Source organism: Carassius auratus, chromosome 17 (genome assembly GCF_003368295.1).
Source record: "Carassius auratus strain Wakin chromosome 17, ASM336829v1, whole genome shotgun sequence".
Taxonomy (NCBI): Eukaryota; Metazoa; Chordata; class Actinopteri; order Cypriniformes; family Cyprinidae; genus Carassius; species Carassius auratus.
The window spans coordinates 27,234,100-27,251,899 of record NC_039259.1 but is presented as its reverse complement, the minus strand read 5'-3'; the positions used below and the strand labels follow the sequence as shown (position 1 = coordinate 27,251,899).

Below are 17,800 nucleotides of genomic sequence, written 5' to 3'. Positions count from 1 at the left end.
TTATTTCATTTGTTTTTTATAGTGTGGATAATGGAGGAGAGAAAAGGATTACAACAGGACTGCAGAAATGTAAGACACACACACCAGGTCTTAAAAAGGTGAAGAGTGGCAGAATAAAAAAGTTAACTCCAAGCAGAATATTACATTCCTTCTGAAATGGTTTGATTATAAATACTTAACATTAACATTGTTAACATTATTTAGTAATTTGCTGTTGAATGGGATTAACTTGAATTTTCTTATTGTAGAGATAACAAACATTATCATGTGCATTATAATGTTCGAAGTGAATGTCATTATAATATCAGTAGACTCAGAATATTTTAAAACAAATGGAAATGCAGAAGAAAGAAGACTATGAATACAAAGAAAAGGGGCAGAGTTACCTAAGGACTTTAAATAAACATGATGTGAAACTTGTGATGCATCAAGATCTTTGCTAAAATATACTTGTGTATTTTTTTACTTCTCTTTACCTTTAAGTTAAAGACAAACAAAGAGCTTCACTGTCAGTATTTTGGATTTTAATCATACATTTTTGATATAGGCCTAATTTCTCTTCTTGTGTTCAGATGCATGTGATCTCACACTGGATTTAAACACAGCAAACACTTTCCTAACTTTGTCTGAGAAGAACAGGTAGGTGTCACATGTGAGAGAGAAGAAGTGCTATTATCGTCACCTAAACAGATTTGAGTGTCATCAGGTTCTGTGTGAAGAGAGTCTGTCTGGACGCTGTTATTGGGAGGCTGAATGGAGCGGGAAGGAGGTTTACGTATCAGTGGCATATAAAGGCATCAGAAAGGAAGGATGGAGTAATGACTGTTTGTTTGGACACAATGAAAAGTCCTGGAGTCTGAAATGTTTTAATGATGGTTTCACTGCCCGTCACAATAATAAGTGCACAGAAATATCTGTCCCTTCACATCGCTCTAACAGAGTAGGAGTGTATCTGAACTCTTCAGCTGGTACTCTGTCCTTCTACAGCGTCTCTGACACACACACACTCACACACTTACACACATTCAACACCACATTCACTGAACCCCTCCATGCTGGATTTGGGTTTTATTATTACGATATTTCAGTATCTCTGTGTGAGATTAAACCGCTTCCTGTGAGAAACAACTGAGACACAGCTGAGAGAAAGAAACGCATTCTCTCTCTCTTTACCTCTCACAGCTGTAAACTGCTTCTCTCTTGTCTTATTTTCAGTGTGTATATAAAAACACACATTGACTTTTGAATGTGGCTCAACAGGAGTTTTGTCTTTCTGAGGCCGGTGACACACTGGATGCGTGGCGTGAGCGCCGCGTGTCTGAAGCGTCCCAGAAGCGTCCCAGAAGCGTGGCGGATTCTGTGTCTTTACACACCAGAAGCGTGCCTGATGCGGCGCTGGCGCGCTGCTGCTGTAGAGGGAGACCGTTGACAGACCAGGCTCATGTCTTCATTACAACAATATATACTTTTGTTTACACACCTACACCTACGCCTACTGATAAAGGACACCGTATTGACGGCGAAATAGATTATGTTTGACAGGTGCAATGTTTGAAAATCGATAATTATGTATTTATTTATTTTATTACCTTTATATCTGAATTTATGTCAACCTATAGACTTTCAAATATCAAAATATCAGGAATTCATATGTATTTGTGTACAAAATGACATTTAAACACATTTTCCTATTATATTTTGCCTGGAAAAGCTTCCAACACGCGCGCGTGTCGCGGTAAAAATAGGCGTCGGTTCTATTTCTAGCAAGCAAGCGTTTGCCGCGTGGCTCGAGCCGCGCCTGAGACGCGCGTCTCACGCAGGCAGTCTGTAAGCTCTAACCTGTTAACATGGGAGCCGAATTAAAAACCGACACGCCACGCGGCTGAGACGCTTGCGCCACGCATCCAGTGTGTCACCGGCCTGAGTCTCTGAGCGCCACCTGGAGGAAGATTTAGTTTCTCGCTTACAGGAAGTAGCAAAGTTCTTAGCAACTGCTTGATCTGTTAATATGGTAACTGAGAGTCATCAGAGCTCATCTTCTAAAAACACTTCATCACAAACTTTAAAGGCCGTGGAGCTCATTTTACGCTCCATGCTGAAGGTTGATGTTTCTTTCTGATCACAAACTCTCAACTTACAAGTCTTACAATCAAAGTCAAACTGATTGTTCAATAGAGTTGAAGATGTGTATCAAGCTCATGCAAGATTTAGTCATTTGTATATAACCTGATGATCAGGTCAGTTTGAGAATCTCTGATAGTTGTAGAGCTTGAATACATTCAGTGATCAGCCTGTGTCTTGAGCTCAACATTATTTATAGGCTGATATTTATCCTCTGATTATATATTTTAATTTGTTGCTTCTAAATCTTTACCGTCATTTAACAGAAAGTTATCATTAAAATTGTACTTGAACTATTAGAATATCTTCATATGTACATGTTGTAATTTTCAATAATTGTAAATTAATAATTCAACAATTATTATATTCAATAATCAGTAAAGGTCTATTTTCATGTATGTTTATCACTCAATACCACTGTTATTTCGAAAACACTGTTAGATAAAAAGTAATGTGTCAAATATTTATTAAGCATTTTAAATTCAGTTTTACTGTTAAAATAAACACTAATGCAAGATGAAGTTGTGGGACATTTTTTTTTTTTTTTTTTTTTTTTTTTTGCTATTTCAAGGTCAAATGTGTGTATGACTTTCACTCAATTTTTTGTCACCACTTATAAAATTCAGTGAATTATTGAAAACTGAATTTCAAGTTAACAAGCTGACTTCATTCCTGCCTTTGTTAGCTGGTCAAAATGAAACTTAATTTTGACTTAATTCCAACTGTGCATGATGGAGGAACAGGTTATTTACTCATCCTCCAGGACAAGACATGCTGCTGTCTCCTTTCCCAGGGGATGAAACATTGCTTGTAATCACTTCAGCATTCACCTTGATGAACTTCAAGTGGCTGATTTTCTAGCTCTTCTGCCCTTGTTAGAGATCACAAGAAATAAACCCTGCAACACACAAAGAGACAAACATCCTAAGAAATATAATGTCATCAATGCTGAAAACAGTTTTTGCTGCTTAACATTTTTGTGTTAACATTTGAAATTCAAAAGATCGGGATAAGTAAGATTTATTATTATTATTATTATTATTATTATTATTATTATTATTATATAAATGTACAATTTTATTCTGCAAGGATGCATTAAATTGTTTAAGAGTGACAATAAACACATGTATATTACTTTGCATTATGACACACTGTTTTCCTAATTAATGTAGTTCAGTTGCTTTGATACAATGTTTTTTGTTTAAAATTTATTTTTATTTTATATTTTAAATTCTAATCATACATTTTTACATTTATTCCAAAAAAATAACCGAAGGAACAATTTAAACAATATTTTAAAAACACTTTACAATAAGGTATAATAATATAATAATAAGTTAACATTGTTTAACTATTTTATCTAACATGAACTAAGAAAGAACAATACTTCAACAGCATTTATTAATAGCAGTATTTTCTTAGCGATATGCTATTTACTTTGTCTGCTGTATGTGCCAGATTCGAACCCGCGTCGATCGCGTCTAAAATTAAACCGGAAGGCGCAGTCATAAATGATTAATCTACGTTAATATCATTTTTATTGTCGTTAATATCATTTTTCATATACATACATATTAAATACCGCTTTCCCGCAGAATCGATAAAACTATAGCAGCTGCGCTTTTTTCTCTCTCTCCCTCTACGACAGCGAGGTCACGTCACAGACACCGCAGTCATACATAGCCACGCCTCCTTTCAAATCAACCAGCACGTCACTCGAGACGAAGACAGGTGAATGATGAGACCAGTGGCGCGCCCCTGAATTAAGCTTCTGTCAACATGCATTTTTGTCTGTATTTGGATTAGCTGTGAACAGCAGGTGATTTACAAAGTTCTTCTCTCGCACAGGTAATAATATAAACCAGTTGAATCGGTTCAAAAGTGAAACTATTTCATAAGACTCCATTTTGTGAAGAACATGAACGACACCAGGAGAGAAAAGTTGTTTGTTAAATAATTTAAATACGTTTAAAAACAAATGTTTAATACTGCTGCCTAGAGACAGAAAGGATTTATGAACTGAATTAAGTTTGTGTTTGATGTTCTTCATTGTTGAGACGGTGGTTCTGTCCTACCAGGTGAAATGAGCATTATTTTAAACACGTCTGGTACAGATTGAGGGATGGGTTGAAATGATGTACTTGGATAATCAACAACTGGCCACTGATGCTGTCAATAGAGCTTCAGTTGTATTAAATCCAGAATATTCCTTTAACAAGTAGGGCCACTACTAATACTGGTCATGTGACACTGACGAAAGTGAAACTATTACAAAAGTGAAACTATTTCAACAGGTTTTGAGGCGAAAACAAACAAAATCAGGAGATAAATAATGTTGTTTGTGAATCAGAAAAGATTGGTTTAATACTGCTATCTAGAGACAGAAAGGATTTGTGAACTAAATTAATTTTGTGTTTGATGTTCTTCATTGTTGAGACAGAGGTAGGTTCGCAAAACATTTCTGGATTCATTCTCATGCGTAGGCAGGCCGGTAGCCAGCTATGAGGTCAGCTTGGTCCGGATCTCGGTACATTTTTCATGTTTCGAAATAAAATTTGTTCTCTGAATGACTAATTTGCTGTTAAACTCGTCATATTGAACGTCTGCATGTATAATAAGTGAACGAGTCCTCGCAGAGTTGTGAGCGAGAGCGCGCATGCAGCATCCGTATTGCCAGATCCAGCTAAAGGCGTCTTTTGACTTGTGTTTTCCACTTACTTTGACAATTTAGAAAGTTAATAAAGTAGGAACTTGTGGTTTATGGTCAACGATAACTTTATCTAATCTAATCTTCAAAATATCTGAAATATTTTTGTTTTATTTTATGTATAGGCCTAGGTTTTTGTTTTCTTTAATAGCAGCAACATTGCATCGCCGGCATTAGTCTGGCAGTAACCAAAAATGTCCCTGGACAGGTTATTGCAAATAGCCTATGACATTCGGTAAGGGGGGAAATATTACATCTCAGGAACGTTATCAACGCTGTCAAAGCCTGTAGCATTTAACACTATTGCAGAGATCTGTAGTAAAGTCCAGAATTAAATGAAATGAAATGAAATACGCAAACACTAACCATTAAGAAATCTACTTTAAGTCATCTAGTAGCCTATAGTTAAACAACGAATCATGTTATAACATTCATAAGAGCACTAGACAAAGTAAACAGTTATATAATGGTTATAAATAAAAACAATAACAGCAATAGGTTTGGATGCATGAATAATAAACAAATGATAAAAATTATCCACTCCATAAATATAGGAAAGTATTAACAAACTTTGATGCAATAAATAGGGTATGATTTAAAAATTAGTATCCCTCCAAAACAGAGAAAACATCTTTCACAAATTGGGATATGCCGGTATCAAATTTTCCTGTTGCAATTAATTGCTCAAGCTTTTATCATGGTATACGGTATTATCACGGTATTGTAATTTAGTTTTAAAAAAGTTGTCATAATACAGTATAACAGGTTAAATAACTTTTTTCTGAAAAAATAACTCAACATTTAAATACAATAAAATAAATACAGAAAAATATATAAAGTTAAAAGTTTTACACAGATTTAAGAACTAAAAACACCCATAGGTATCACTTTACAATAAGACCTCATAAGCTAACTTTAGTTAAGGAAGTTAATCTTTGTTAAAAAAAAAAAAGAACTTCGTTCATGTTAGCTCACTAAATAAAAGTTGAAACTTTCGATTTTAACAACGTGTTATTACATATTGGAATACCTAAGATGAATGAATATTCAGAAGAATTTTTAATTGGCAGTTTATGTTTACTAATTTTAACTATGAATCCCTGATGTTAAAGTGTGAACAAACAATAAAGAATCAATGTTGTAGTCCAGATTAAAATGAAAAAAAAAGGTTTGAAAATAAATAGCCTATTAAGTATAAAAATTTTACTATTTGACTGTGATGAACACAATAGCAAATCCACAAATTTGAATGGCTATTGAAATATATTTTAGAAAGTAGCACAGCTGCTTTATTTATGGGGTTTCCAGAGTAAAGGCTGGTTTTTTCTGCAGTTTAGAGCCATCTGCTGTCAGAGAGTGAATGTGCTTTCATTCAGCGCGTCTCTCAACGTTTTCCCATGTGCTTCTCATGCATGCTTGTTTACATCAGAGCGCACACACATCTTTTAGGCAGCATACAGCGGTGTTGTGCATTTTTACCAGTTGATGGGAATTATATTCTTAAAATGCATTCCAAATTCTGAATAATTTGTAATATATAATTATTCACGGTATTTAGAAGTGCCCATGATAACAATATTGTGCATATTAATTACTGTGATATATCGCATTACCGAATACCAGCACATGTATATTCACAAACATCTACATTTCTGTCCCTTTTAAAGTGTTAATAGTGGATATTATTAATTGTATTTATTGGGGTTGTTAAAGCAAAATTCTATAATAAGGGTGCTATTATAGAAAGGCAGCGGCTATTTGCAACTAAGTGCAAATAGCAGCATTTTTTTGTGATATGGTATTTACACTAAGAGCAAATAGCTTCAGATTCTATTTAAAGTAGTTAAATTTTTTACAACTTATTGCAAATAGTGGCAATTATCTGCACCTCAGTATTGTAGTACATTGTAAAACAGTATGCAATATTAACTGATTGAGTGCAAATTTGTAAGTTTAATTCAAATTAATAAAATAATGCCTGCCCGTTGGGTCAATAGAGCCCTCCATACACCTATCCTAACCCTACCCTTTACTTTCTTTTCAACTTTTTTTATTATATTCTTCATTTTCATTGAAAATAAATGCTTTTCTGATGTGATTTGATATTTGAAAAGGAAGAAAAAAGTTCCCCAAAAGGTGGATCTAAATCCAGGTCGATCACAGCAAAATGAACACAGCACACATTTTACCATCTGCACCATTAGAACTGATAATTGTGAGCTGTCTTTTGTAGTGTTGACTAGAGGAATCACACATTGGTGGGTGAGTTAGTGTAAATAGCTTCAGCCAACAAAGCAGGCTATTGACACTTAGTGTAAATAGACACTCCATTATAAAAAAAACCCTGGACCTCACTAATTTTCAAAGCCTGGCTATGGCCATGTGCGTAGGTAAATCAGTCTGAATTTGAAAGTGTAAATATTATGTCTGTCCTATTGTAAAGTAAGGGCCAATTTACAATTCACCGACAGACACTTAGTCTGGATTTGTCTGACCAGTGTTATGTCTGTTAGCACTGATTAGCACTTGTTTTTGCTGATTGAACATGTTGTATCCGCATTTGTCAGGTCAGAGAAGTAACCACTTCATTGGTTGTCAGTGCTGCAGTGTACAATTGGCCAATCAGTTTTTCTCACTCTTGGCAGCCGTCATGCACTTGCTGATCAAATTTCAGTCGCACAGAAAGACAGAAACTGAAACAGAACTCAGATCCAATGACAATGTGCCATAAACTTAAAAAATCACACAGTACTTGCTGTAAAGAGTGGTTTCCCAGATATGAAATAAGCCCATTAGGGTTTCAGCAGCTCTTTTGACTGTAAATATCAGCTGCTCACAAAATCAAGGTTGTACTGAGGAATCAGGAAGTTTGACGGGTCGCAGTCCTGGCAGTCATAAATGATTCAGACAGATTGATTCTTTAATTAGTTTCTGAATCTTTTGAACTGGGCATTGAGTTGAATGGGCATTCTCCCAAAGCTCTCTCTCTCTCTCTGTGTGTGTGTGTGTGTGTGTGTGTGTGTTTGTGAATCTAGTTTGTTTTACAATATATTTTAATATTGTGTGGCATGAGAATTCATAAAGATGTTTCTTTCTTTTTTTAGAATTCCTCTTGTATGTCTAAAATTAATAAATTTGTATATGTTTATTGTCTGTGTATAGCTCTGCCTGTAAAATGAGTCTCTATGGGAAGAGAAAGAAGGAGGAGGATGTTCAGAAACATAAAGCAGCATCTCCAGAACCCAGCTGTGTGTCTATGAAGAGTGACAGGTCTATGGTGAAACCCCTTGATTTCAGTGATGGAGCAGTGACCTCTGACCCTGAGTGAGTATAAATGTAATAAACAAGGATGTTGTACCAGGAAAACATCCTGCTTGGTAAAGCATTTGCCCCATTATATGTCCATTATTTATATCATCTACCCCTCAGGTGTTTGCATTGTATCATTCAACTACATTATGTAAGAAACAGTATCAGTCAAAGAAATGCAAGGATGTTTCACTAACATGGTTCAGGCTATAGGATTGCCAAATTACTTACAAACACAATCAGCATGAAGGAATAAATCAGTGTATTCCTCGACCCTGCTACATCAGTGACTAAATAGCAAAATATGTGTCACAGTAATTCTAGAATGAGACCATAATATTGAAATGGACAGTACTTGGGAGGCGGACGCACTTACAAGGAGGCTAAATGGCCACTAGCGTCTGTTGCTAGTGCGTCTCTTGAGATCGGGGAGTGAGGTTTACCTGCACAGCACCACTCGCTGGCCTCCGTTACACCTGAACTGAAACTTCTGTATGAATATGGTGTACTTTCATATGAGAGTTTCATAGTTTAGTGTGCAGCCCAGCTGCTTTATTTATGGGGTTTCCAGAGTAAAGGCTGTTTTTTCTGCAGTTTAGAGCCATCTGCTGTCAGAGAGTGAATGTGCTTTCATTCAGCGCGTCTCTCAACGTTTTCCCATGTGCTTCTCATGCATGCTTGTTTACATCAGAGCGCACACACATCTTTTAGGCAGCATACAGCGGTGTTGTGCATTTTTACGAGTTGATGGAAATTATATTCTTAAAATGAATTCCAAATTCGGAATAATTTGTAATATATAATTATTCACTGTATTTAGAAGTGCCCACGACAACAATATTGTGCATATTAATTACTGTGATATATCGCATTACCGAATACCAGCACATGTATATTCACAAACATCTACATTTCTGTCCCTTTTAAAGTGTTAATAGTGGATATTATTAATTGTATTTATTGGGGTTGTTAAAGCAAAATTCTATAATAAGGGTGCTATTATAGAAAGGCAGCGGCTATTTGCAACTAAGTGCAAATAGCAGCATTTTTTTGTGATATGGTATTTACACTAAGAGCAAATAGCTTCAGATTCTATTTACAGTATGTACAATTTTTACAACTTATGTAATATTATGCAATATTAACTCATTGAGTGTAAATTTTTTGTTTTAATTCAAATTAATAAAATAATGCCTGCCCATTGGGACAATAAATCCTTCATACACCTATCCTAACCCTACCCGATACTTTGTTTTCAACTTTTTTTATTATACTCTTCATTTTCATTGAAAATAAATGCTTTTCTGATGTGATTTGAAATTTGAAAAAGAAGAAAAAAGTTCCCCAAAAGGTGGATTTGATACCAGGTCGATCACAGCAAAATGAACACAGCACACATTTTACCATCTGCACCATTAGAACTGATAATTGTGAGCTGTCTTTTGTAGTGTTGACTAGAGGAATCACACATTGGTGGGTGAGTTAGTGTAAATAGCTTCAGCCAACAAGGCAGGCGATTGACACTTAGTGTAAATAGACACTCCGTTATAAAAAAACGCGACCTCGCTCATTTTCAAAGCCTGGCTATGGCCATGTGCGTAGGTAAATCAGTCTGAATTTGAAAGTGTAAATATTATGTCTGTCCTATTGTAAAGTAAGGGCCAATTTACAATTCACCGACAGACACTTAATCTGGATTTGTCTGACCAGTGTTATGTCTGGTAGCACAGTAATTACTGTAAAGAGTGATTTCCCCGGGATGAAATGAGCCCATTAGGGTTTCAGCAGCTCTTTTGACTGTAAATATCAGCTGCTCACAGAATCAAGGTTGTACTGAGGAATCAGGAAGTTTGACGGGTCGCAGTCCTGGCAGTCATAAATGATTCAGACAGATTGATTCTTTAATTAGTTTCTGAATCTTTTGAACTGGGCATTGAGTTGAACGGGCATTCTCCCAAAGCTCTCTCTCTCTCTCTGTGTGTGTATGTGTGTATGTTTGTGAATCTAGTTTGTTTTACAATATATTTTAATATTGTGTGGCATGAGAATTCATAAAGATGTTTCTTTCTTTTTTTAGAATTCCTCTTGTATGTCTAAAATTAATAAATTTGTATATGTTTATTGTCTGTGTATAGCTCTGCCTGTAAAATGAGTCTCTATGGGAAGAGAAAGAAGGAGGAGGATGTTCAGAAACATAAAGCAGCATCTCCAGAACCCAGCTGTGTGTCTATGAAGAGTGACAGGTCTATTGTGGAACCCCTTGATTTCAGTGATGGAGCAGTGACCTCTGACCCTGAGTGAGTATAAATGTAATAAACAAGGATGTTGTACCAGGAAAACATCCTGCTTGGTAAAGCATTTGCCCCATTATATGTCCATTATTTATATCATCTACCCCTCAGGTGTTTGCATTGTATCATTTAACTACATTATGTAAGAAACAGTATCAGTCAAAGAAATGCAAGGATGTTTCACTAACGTGGTTCAGGCTATAGGATTGCCAAATTACTTACAAACACAATCAGCATGAAGGAATAAATCAGTGTATTCCTCGACCCTGCTACATCAATGACTAAATAGCAAAATATGTGTCACAGTAATTCTAGAATGAGACCATAATATTGAAATGGACAGTACTTCAGTGTTAATATTCATTCAAAACTAGTTTGCACATATAAATAAAAGTGTTGACTTCTGATTACAGTTAAAATGGTTACAAAAAAACAGATAGATAAAATGATAAAACATGTACAGTTAATTGTACCCAGAATGTACAAAGCAATAAAGAAAGAGTGAGACGGAGCAGAAGAAAGAAAGCTTTAGATGCCTCTAAGGACTTGAGTCTAGCCGAAGGCCAATAAACTTTGTCCAGGAAGACAGAGAGAAAAGAAAGCTAGAATTAAAATGGCAGAACATCAGTTATATTCCAAGACTGCCTGCCTGAACTGATACTTCTTGATGAATATGGTGTACTTTCATATTAGAGTTTCATAGTTTAGTGTGCAGGAACATTTCAATTATTTTCTCAATTTTAATAAATTTTTACAGATTTTTTCTGTTCATCTCTCTGTTTCTACAGAGTGAAGCGAGATGATGTGATCAGATCAGAGACATCCTGTCTGACCTGCACTGACTCCAACTCTAAGACCCTCATCGTGCAGAAAGTCAAAGACCAGCACAAAACCAGCATGAAACACAAGTATGAGAGATTATTTGAAGGAAGCAAACTAGAAGAGAATCAAACCCTCCTGAACAGGATCTACACAGAGCTATACATCTTAGAGGGAGAGAGTGAAGGAGTGAACGAAGAACATGAAGTTTTACACATGGAGAAAACACCCAGAACACTAGACACTCCAATCTACTGCAATGACATCTTTAAACCCTTACATCAACCAGGACATGAAGAGAAATACAAAATCAAGACTGTTCTTACTAAAGGCATTGCTGGAATTGGAAAAACAGTCTCTGTGCAGAAGTTCATTCTTGACTGGGCTGAGGGAGAAGCCAATCAGGATGTAGATTTCATGATTGTGCTTCCATTTCGAGAGCTGAACTTGATTAAAGATCATCAGTACAGTCTTCACAGACTTCTGCTGGACTTTCATCCTGAACTTCAAGATCTGGACTCAAAGATTTATGAGGAGTGTAAAGTTGTGTTCATCTTTGATGGTCTGGATGAAAGCAGAATTACACTGATGTTTTCAGATAATCAGAAAGTTTGTGATGTGAATGAGTCTTCATCAGTAGGTGTGTTGATGTCAAACCTCATCAGAGGAGACCTGCTTCCCTCTGCTCTCATCTGGATCACCTCCAGACCAGCAGCAGTCAATCAGATCCCCTCAGAATACATCAACCGTGTGACAGAAATTCAGGGATTCAATGAGTCTCAGAAGGAGGAATATTTTAGGAAGAGGATCAGTGATGAGCATCAAGCCAGCAGAATCATCTCACACATCAGAAGATCAAGAAGCCTCCACATCATGTGTCACATCCCCGTCTTCTGCTGGATCTCAGCCACTGTGCTTCAAAACCTCCTGAAACAAGATGACAGTGCAGAAATCCCTCAAACTCTGACTGAAATGTACATCCACTTCCTGCTGACTCAGATCAACTTGAAGAGTCTGAAGTATGATGAGAAAGATCCAGAGAAACTCCTGAAATCCAACAAGGATATGATTATGAAACTTGCTGAACTGGCTTTCAAACAGCTTATGAAGGGCAATGTGATGTTCTATGAGGAGGACCTGATTGAGAGCGGGATAGACATCACAGATGCCTCAGTGTACTCTGGGATTTGCACTGAGATCTTTAAGGAAGATTCTGTGATTCATGAGAGGAAAGTTTACTGCTTCATTCATCTGAGCTTTCAGGAGTTTCTAGCTGCTTTATATCTATTTTACTTCCACATAGTCAAGAATGAGGAATCATTGACCTTGTCTCTATATGAAGGATTTCAGGGGAACATTTGTAGAAGCTTTCTGTATGAGCGAACAGTTGATGAATCCCTACAGAGTCCAAAAGGACACCTGAATCTTTTCCTGCGGTTCCTGCTGGGCGTCTCACTGGAGTCCAATCAGAGACTCTTACAGGATCTGCTGACACACACAGTGAACAGCTCAGAGATCATCAAGCGAATCACACATTACATTAAAGACAAATTCAAAGCTGATGAAGGTCTCTCAGCTGACAGATGCATCAATCTGTTCCTCTGCCTGATGGAAATGAAGGATCAGACTCTGTACAGAGAGATTCAGGAGTTTGTAAAATCAAAAACTCACTCAGTCAATCAACTCTCTCCATCTCAATGCTCAACAATCGCCTACATGCTTCAGATATCAGAGGAGGTGCTGGATGAGTTTGATCTGAAGAAATACAACACATCAGATGAGGGTAGAAATAGACTGATACCAGCTGTGGTGAACTGTAGAAAAGCTCTGTGAGTATTAATTTATGTGATTGGAGATGGAAATGAATGTGTCTGAATGTGACACTGTTTTCTTTAACATGACAATAATTTGAAAGGAAATCAGAAATTGTTTGGAGAGCACAAAACTCTTTTAAAAGCAACATAAATTTGGGAAAGTTTCTGGGAACACTGAGAAGTTTCTGGAGTAATAGTATATTCTTCTTCTGTTATTTATCTGTCCTACTTCCTCATAACTTCACTGAGACTCTGATGCGCTATGTTAGCAAAATGTAAATAATTTGTTCAGTTAGAGATAAAACATATTTCATCATGTGTTATAGACTCGCTGACTTTAATCTCAGAGCTACATGAACCCATATGTTATTCTGATGTATCAACAAAGTTTAATAGTAGCTGACTAACAGCACTGCAGCCATAATGTCAAAACAACTCTGTTTGGCTATATTTCTAGTCAACATTTAGAGTTCACCTTCTGATTAACAACAGAATATTAGTCACAGAAAAAAATATTATAACCACCATTTATGGATATTTCATCCTGTGTTTCAGAATTGCTTGCTGTAATCTCACTAATCAGTGCTGTAAAAGTTTGTCTTCATCTCTAAAATCATCAAACTCACTGAGAGAGCTGGACCTGAGTCACAATAACCTACAAGATTCAGGAGTGAAGCTTCTCTCTGATGGACTGAAGATTTCACACTGTCAACTCAACATACTAAGGTAGAAAAAGAGATTAAGGTTCACTTGGTTATACAATTATAGATGTCCTCTTTTCTGGTCCTGATCTCCTAGGTGTATGTAATATATCAGAAGATCTCATTGTGTCTGAAAGGGTTTATATTTGCTCCATATGTTTTATATAAAGAACTTTTATATTAAAACGTACCAATTTTTGTGAATTATTTTTTCATTCATTTAAATATTTACATATTGAGAAAATTGGGATTTATGCTGTATTATATATGGGTTTTATACGTACTGCCTACTGTACATCAGATTATGTTGTAGATGCAATGGTCTATTTATTATATTTTATCAGTATGCGTGTTCTCAGGAAATGTAACCCCAACTTCAGCATTGTTATTGTCAGTCGAGCTACATACTCAAACTCATAGATCATGCTGATGTAACAATAAAGTCAATAGTATCTGACTTATTTTCTATTATTTATAGGAATTGTTCGTTGGTCACTTCTAATGAAACTAGAACATCAGTCATGGGATCAACACTGTCTGCAAAACAGAAAATATTTAAACCCACCATCTCCTCTTTATTATTGAATGATATTTTATCTTGTGTTATAGACTTGTTGACTGTAATCTCACTGATCAGTGCTGTGAAAGCTTGTCTTCATGTCTACAATTATCAAACTCACTGAGAGAGCTGGACCTGAGTCACAATAACCTGCAGGATTCAGGAGTGAAGCTGCTCTCTGATGGACTGAAGAGTTCACACTGTCAACTCAACGTATTGAGGTAGAAAAACACATTAAGGTCCATTGGTTATTAAATATAATATGCCTTGTTTTTAGGCCTGATGTCCTGGGTGTTTGTAATCTATCAGAAGACCCCAGTGTGTCTGAAGACTCTGCACTTGTATTTGCTCTAGCCTGTTATTATAAAGATATTTTTGAAAAGTATGTGTGATTTTTATTCACTGATTTATATGTGAAAGTTGTAAGCAGTTGCGTGTCGTCCCACCATGCAGTGCAGCAAAGCATGCAATTTCTCCCGAGTATTTCTCGTTATTCTCTGTATTTATTTATTCAAAATACAAATTAAACTGAATTGACATTCATTGTAGTTTTATCAATGAATGTTCCTGTCATTGATTGTGTGTGTGTGTGTGTGTGTAGATTATCTGGCTGTATGGTGACAGAGGAAGGCTGTTGTTTTCTGGCTTCAGCTCTGAGTTTAAACCCCTCACACCTGAGAGAGCTGGATCTGAGCTACAATCACCCAGGACAATCATTAGTCAAGCTGCTCTCTGATCCAAACTACAGACTCGACAAACTCAAGTATGTTAAACTAACAGTCATCCTTTCATGTGTGTTTGTACATGTGTACAATATAAAATCACTGAAAACTGTATATCTGCATACAGCACATATACACATACAGAGACATTCCACTCCAGACATTTTATATTTGCAATTTTAATTATATTTGTTTCTAATAAAAGTAAACAAGAGTGTATAGATCTATCTACAGTTTAATACTAATTACTTGTAAATATTGTTTTACTTTTTGTTTTTATAGTGTTGATAATGGAGGAGAGATCAGGATTACAACAGGACTGCAGAAATGTAAGACACATTCACCAGGGCTTAAAAAGGAGAAGGGTGGGGGAATAAATAAGTTAACTCCAAGCAGAATATTACATTCCTTCTGAAATATTTTGATTAGAAAAAAAAAACATTTAGTAATTTGCTGTTGAAGTGAAAAGAAGTGAACTTGGATTTTCTTATTGTAGAGATAAACATTATCATGTGCATTATAATGTTCAAAGTGAATGTCATAACAATGTCTGTAAACTCAGAAGATTTTAAAATGAATGGAAATACAGAAGACAGAAGACAATGAATGCAATGATGAAAAGAGGAGGAGCTACCTAAGGTCTATACTGTAAATAAATATGATGTGAAACTTCTGCTGCATCAAGATGTTTGCTAACAATATACTTGAGTAGTTTTAAACTTCTTTTTACCTTTAAGTGAAAGACAAAAAAGAGCTTTACTGTCAGTTAACTGGTGCCTTTATTCATTAATTTTTGATATAAATGTTATAATTTCTCTTCTTGTGTTCAGATGCATGTGATCTCACACTGGATTTAGACACAGCAAACACTTTCCTAACTCTGTCTGAGAAGAACAGGAAGGTGACACATGTGAGAGAAAAGCAGCCATATTTTCATCATCCAAACAGATTTGAGTGTCATCAGGTTCTGTGTGAAGAGAGTCTGTCTGGACGCTGTTATTGGGAGGCTGAATGGAGCGGGAAGGAGGTTTATGTATCAGTGGCATATAAAGGCATCAGAAAGGAAGGATGGAGTAATGACTGTTTGTTTGGACACAATGAAAAGTCCTGGAGTCTGAAATGTTTTAATGATGGTTTCACTGCCCGTCACAATAATAAGTGCACAGAAATATCTGTCCCTTCACATCGCTCTAACAGAGTAGGAGTGTATCTGAACTCTTCAGCTGGCATTCTGTCCTTCTACGTCTCTGACACACACACAATCACACACTTACACACATTCAACACCACATTCACTGAACCCCTCTATGCTGGATTTGGGTTTTATTATTATGATACTTCAGTATCTCTGTGCGAGATTAAACCGCTTCCTGTGAGAAACAACTGAGACACAGCTGAGTGAAAGAAACACATTATCTCTCTCTGTTTCTCTCGTCTTATTTGCAGTTTGTATATAGAAACACACACTGACTTTATAAAGACATTTGAATGTGGCTCAACAGGAGTTTTGTCTTTCCGAGTCTCTGAGCGCCACCTGGAGGAAGTTTTAGTTTCTCGCTCACAGGAAGTAGTTCTTAGCAACTGCTTGATCTGTTACTATGGTAACTGAGGGTCATCAGAGCTCATCTTCTAAAAACACTTCATCACAAAAGTTCATCACATCTTACGCTCCACATTGAAGGCTGACGTTTCTTCCTGATCGCTCATTCTCAACTGTCTGTCTTACAATCACAGTCAAACTGATAAATCTTTTCTCAAGAATCAGTGATGGGAAGTTTATTTTTATTTATTTTTTTTATTTTTTGCTATTTCAAGGTTAAATGAGTGTATGACTTTCACTCAATTTTCTGTCACCACTTATAAAATTCTGTAAATTATTGAAAACTAATATGCTACAAAATTCAGTATTCACAATTAAAAATATATGCATTATGTGACAGCTGAAGTAATATTGATAATATTAGAACATATCTGTGGGAATCTATTCATATTATAAATAAATTAACATAACTTTACTAATGAAAAGTTGACGTTTCATAGAGGTTTATTTGATAAAGACCTGATGTACTGTATGTAAGCTCTATGTTAGAATTTCTGTAAACTGCAAACTAGTTTACAAGCTGACTTTATTCCTGCCTTTGTTAGCTCAAAATGAAACATTTTAGCTTTGATTGAAACATGGATCTCAGCAGAAATACAGATTACTTTCAGCTCTCTCTAACGACTTAATTTTGAATTAACTCCAATTTTGCAGGATGGAAGAACAGGTTGTTTACGCATTCCCAAAATCTATAAGTTCAATCCTCTCACTTCACTCTGCACATATACTTTTTTTGTATATCATGTGATTACTGTTATAAATCCTGCCAAAAGGAATCTTGTCTCCTTCCAGGTCAAGACACACTGCTGTCTTCTTTCCCAGAGGTTGAAACACTGCTTGTAATCACTTCAGCATTCACCTTGACGAACTTCAAGTGGCTGATTTTCTAGCTCTTCTGCCCTTGTTAGAGATCACAAGAAATTAAACCCTGCAACACACAAAGAGGCAAACATCTTAAGAAAAATGTTTTGTCATCAATGCTGAAAATTTTTGCTGCTTAACATTTTTGTGTTAACACTGATATACTACCATTCAAAAGATCGGGATAAGTAAGATTTGTTATTATTATTATTATTATTATTATTATAATATAAATGTTCAATTTTATTCAGCAAGGATGTATTAAATAGTTTAAGAGTGACAATAAACACATATAT

General features: G+C 35.9%; 1 protein-coding gene across 3 annotated transcripts; it reads left to right on the top strand.

Moving 5' to 3' along the window:
* The first annotated feature begins 3,816 nt into the window (after window positions 1-3,816).
* On the top strand, window positions 3,817-17,610 carry LOC113117773 (NACHT, LRR and PYD domains-containing protein 3-like). 3 transcript variants are annotated; one of them, XR_003294201.1, is made up of 10 exons: window positions 3,817-3,969; window positions 7,991-8,152; window positions 10,273-10,434; window positions 11,217-13,076; window positions 13,617-13,787; window positions 14,372-14,542; window positions 14,923-15,084; window positions 15,326-15,372; window positions 15,606-15,682; window positions 15,874-15,965. XR_003294201.1 is itself a non-coding variant. In XM_026286688.1 (9 exons), the coding sequence occupies exons 2-9, from the start codon at window positions 8,004-8,006 to the stop codon at window positions 16,428-16,430; spliced, it is 3,279 nt and encodes a 1,092-aa protein (XP_026142473.1). In that variant the 5' UTR covers window positions 3,817-3,969; window positions 7,991-8,003; the 3' UTR covers window positions 16,431-17,610. The 3 variants fall into 3 exon arrangements, 1 of the variants encoding a protein (XP_026142473.1); XR_003294200.1 differs by having other exon boundaries at window positions 15,326-15,682; XM_026286688.1 differs by lacking the exon at window positions 15,606-15,682 and having other exon boundaries at window positions 15,874-17,610.
* Window positions 17,611-17,800: the final 190 nt, after the last annotated feature.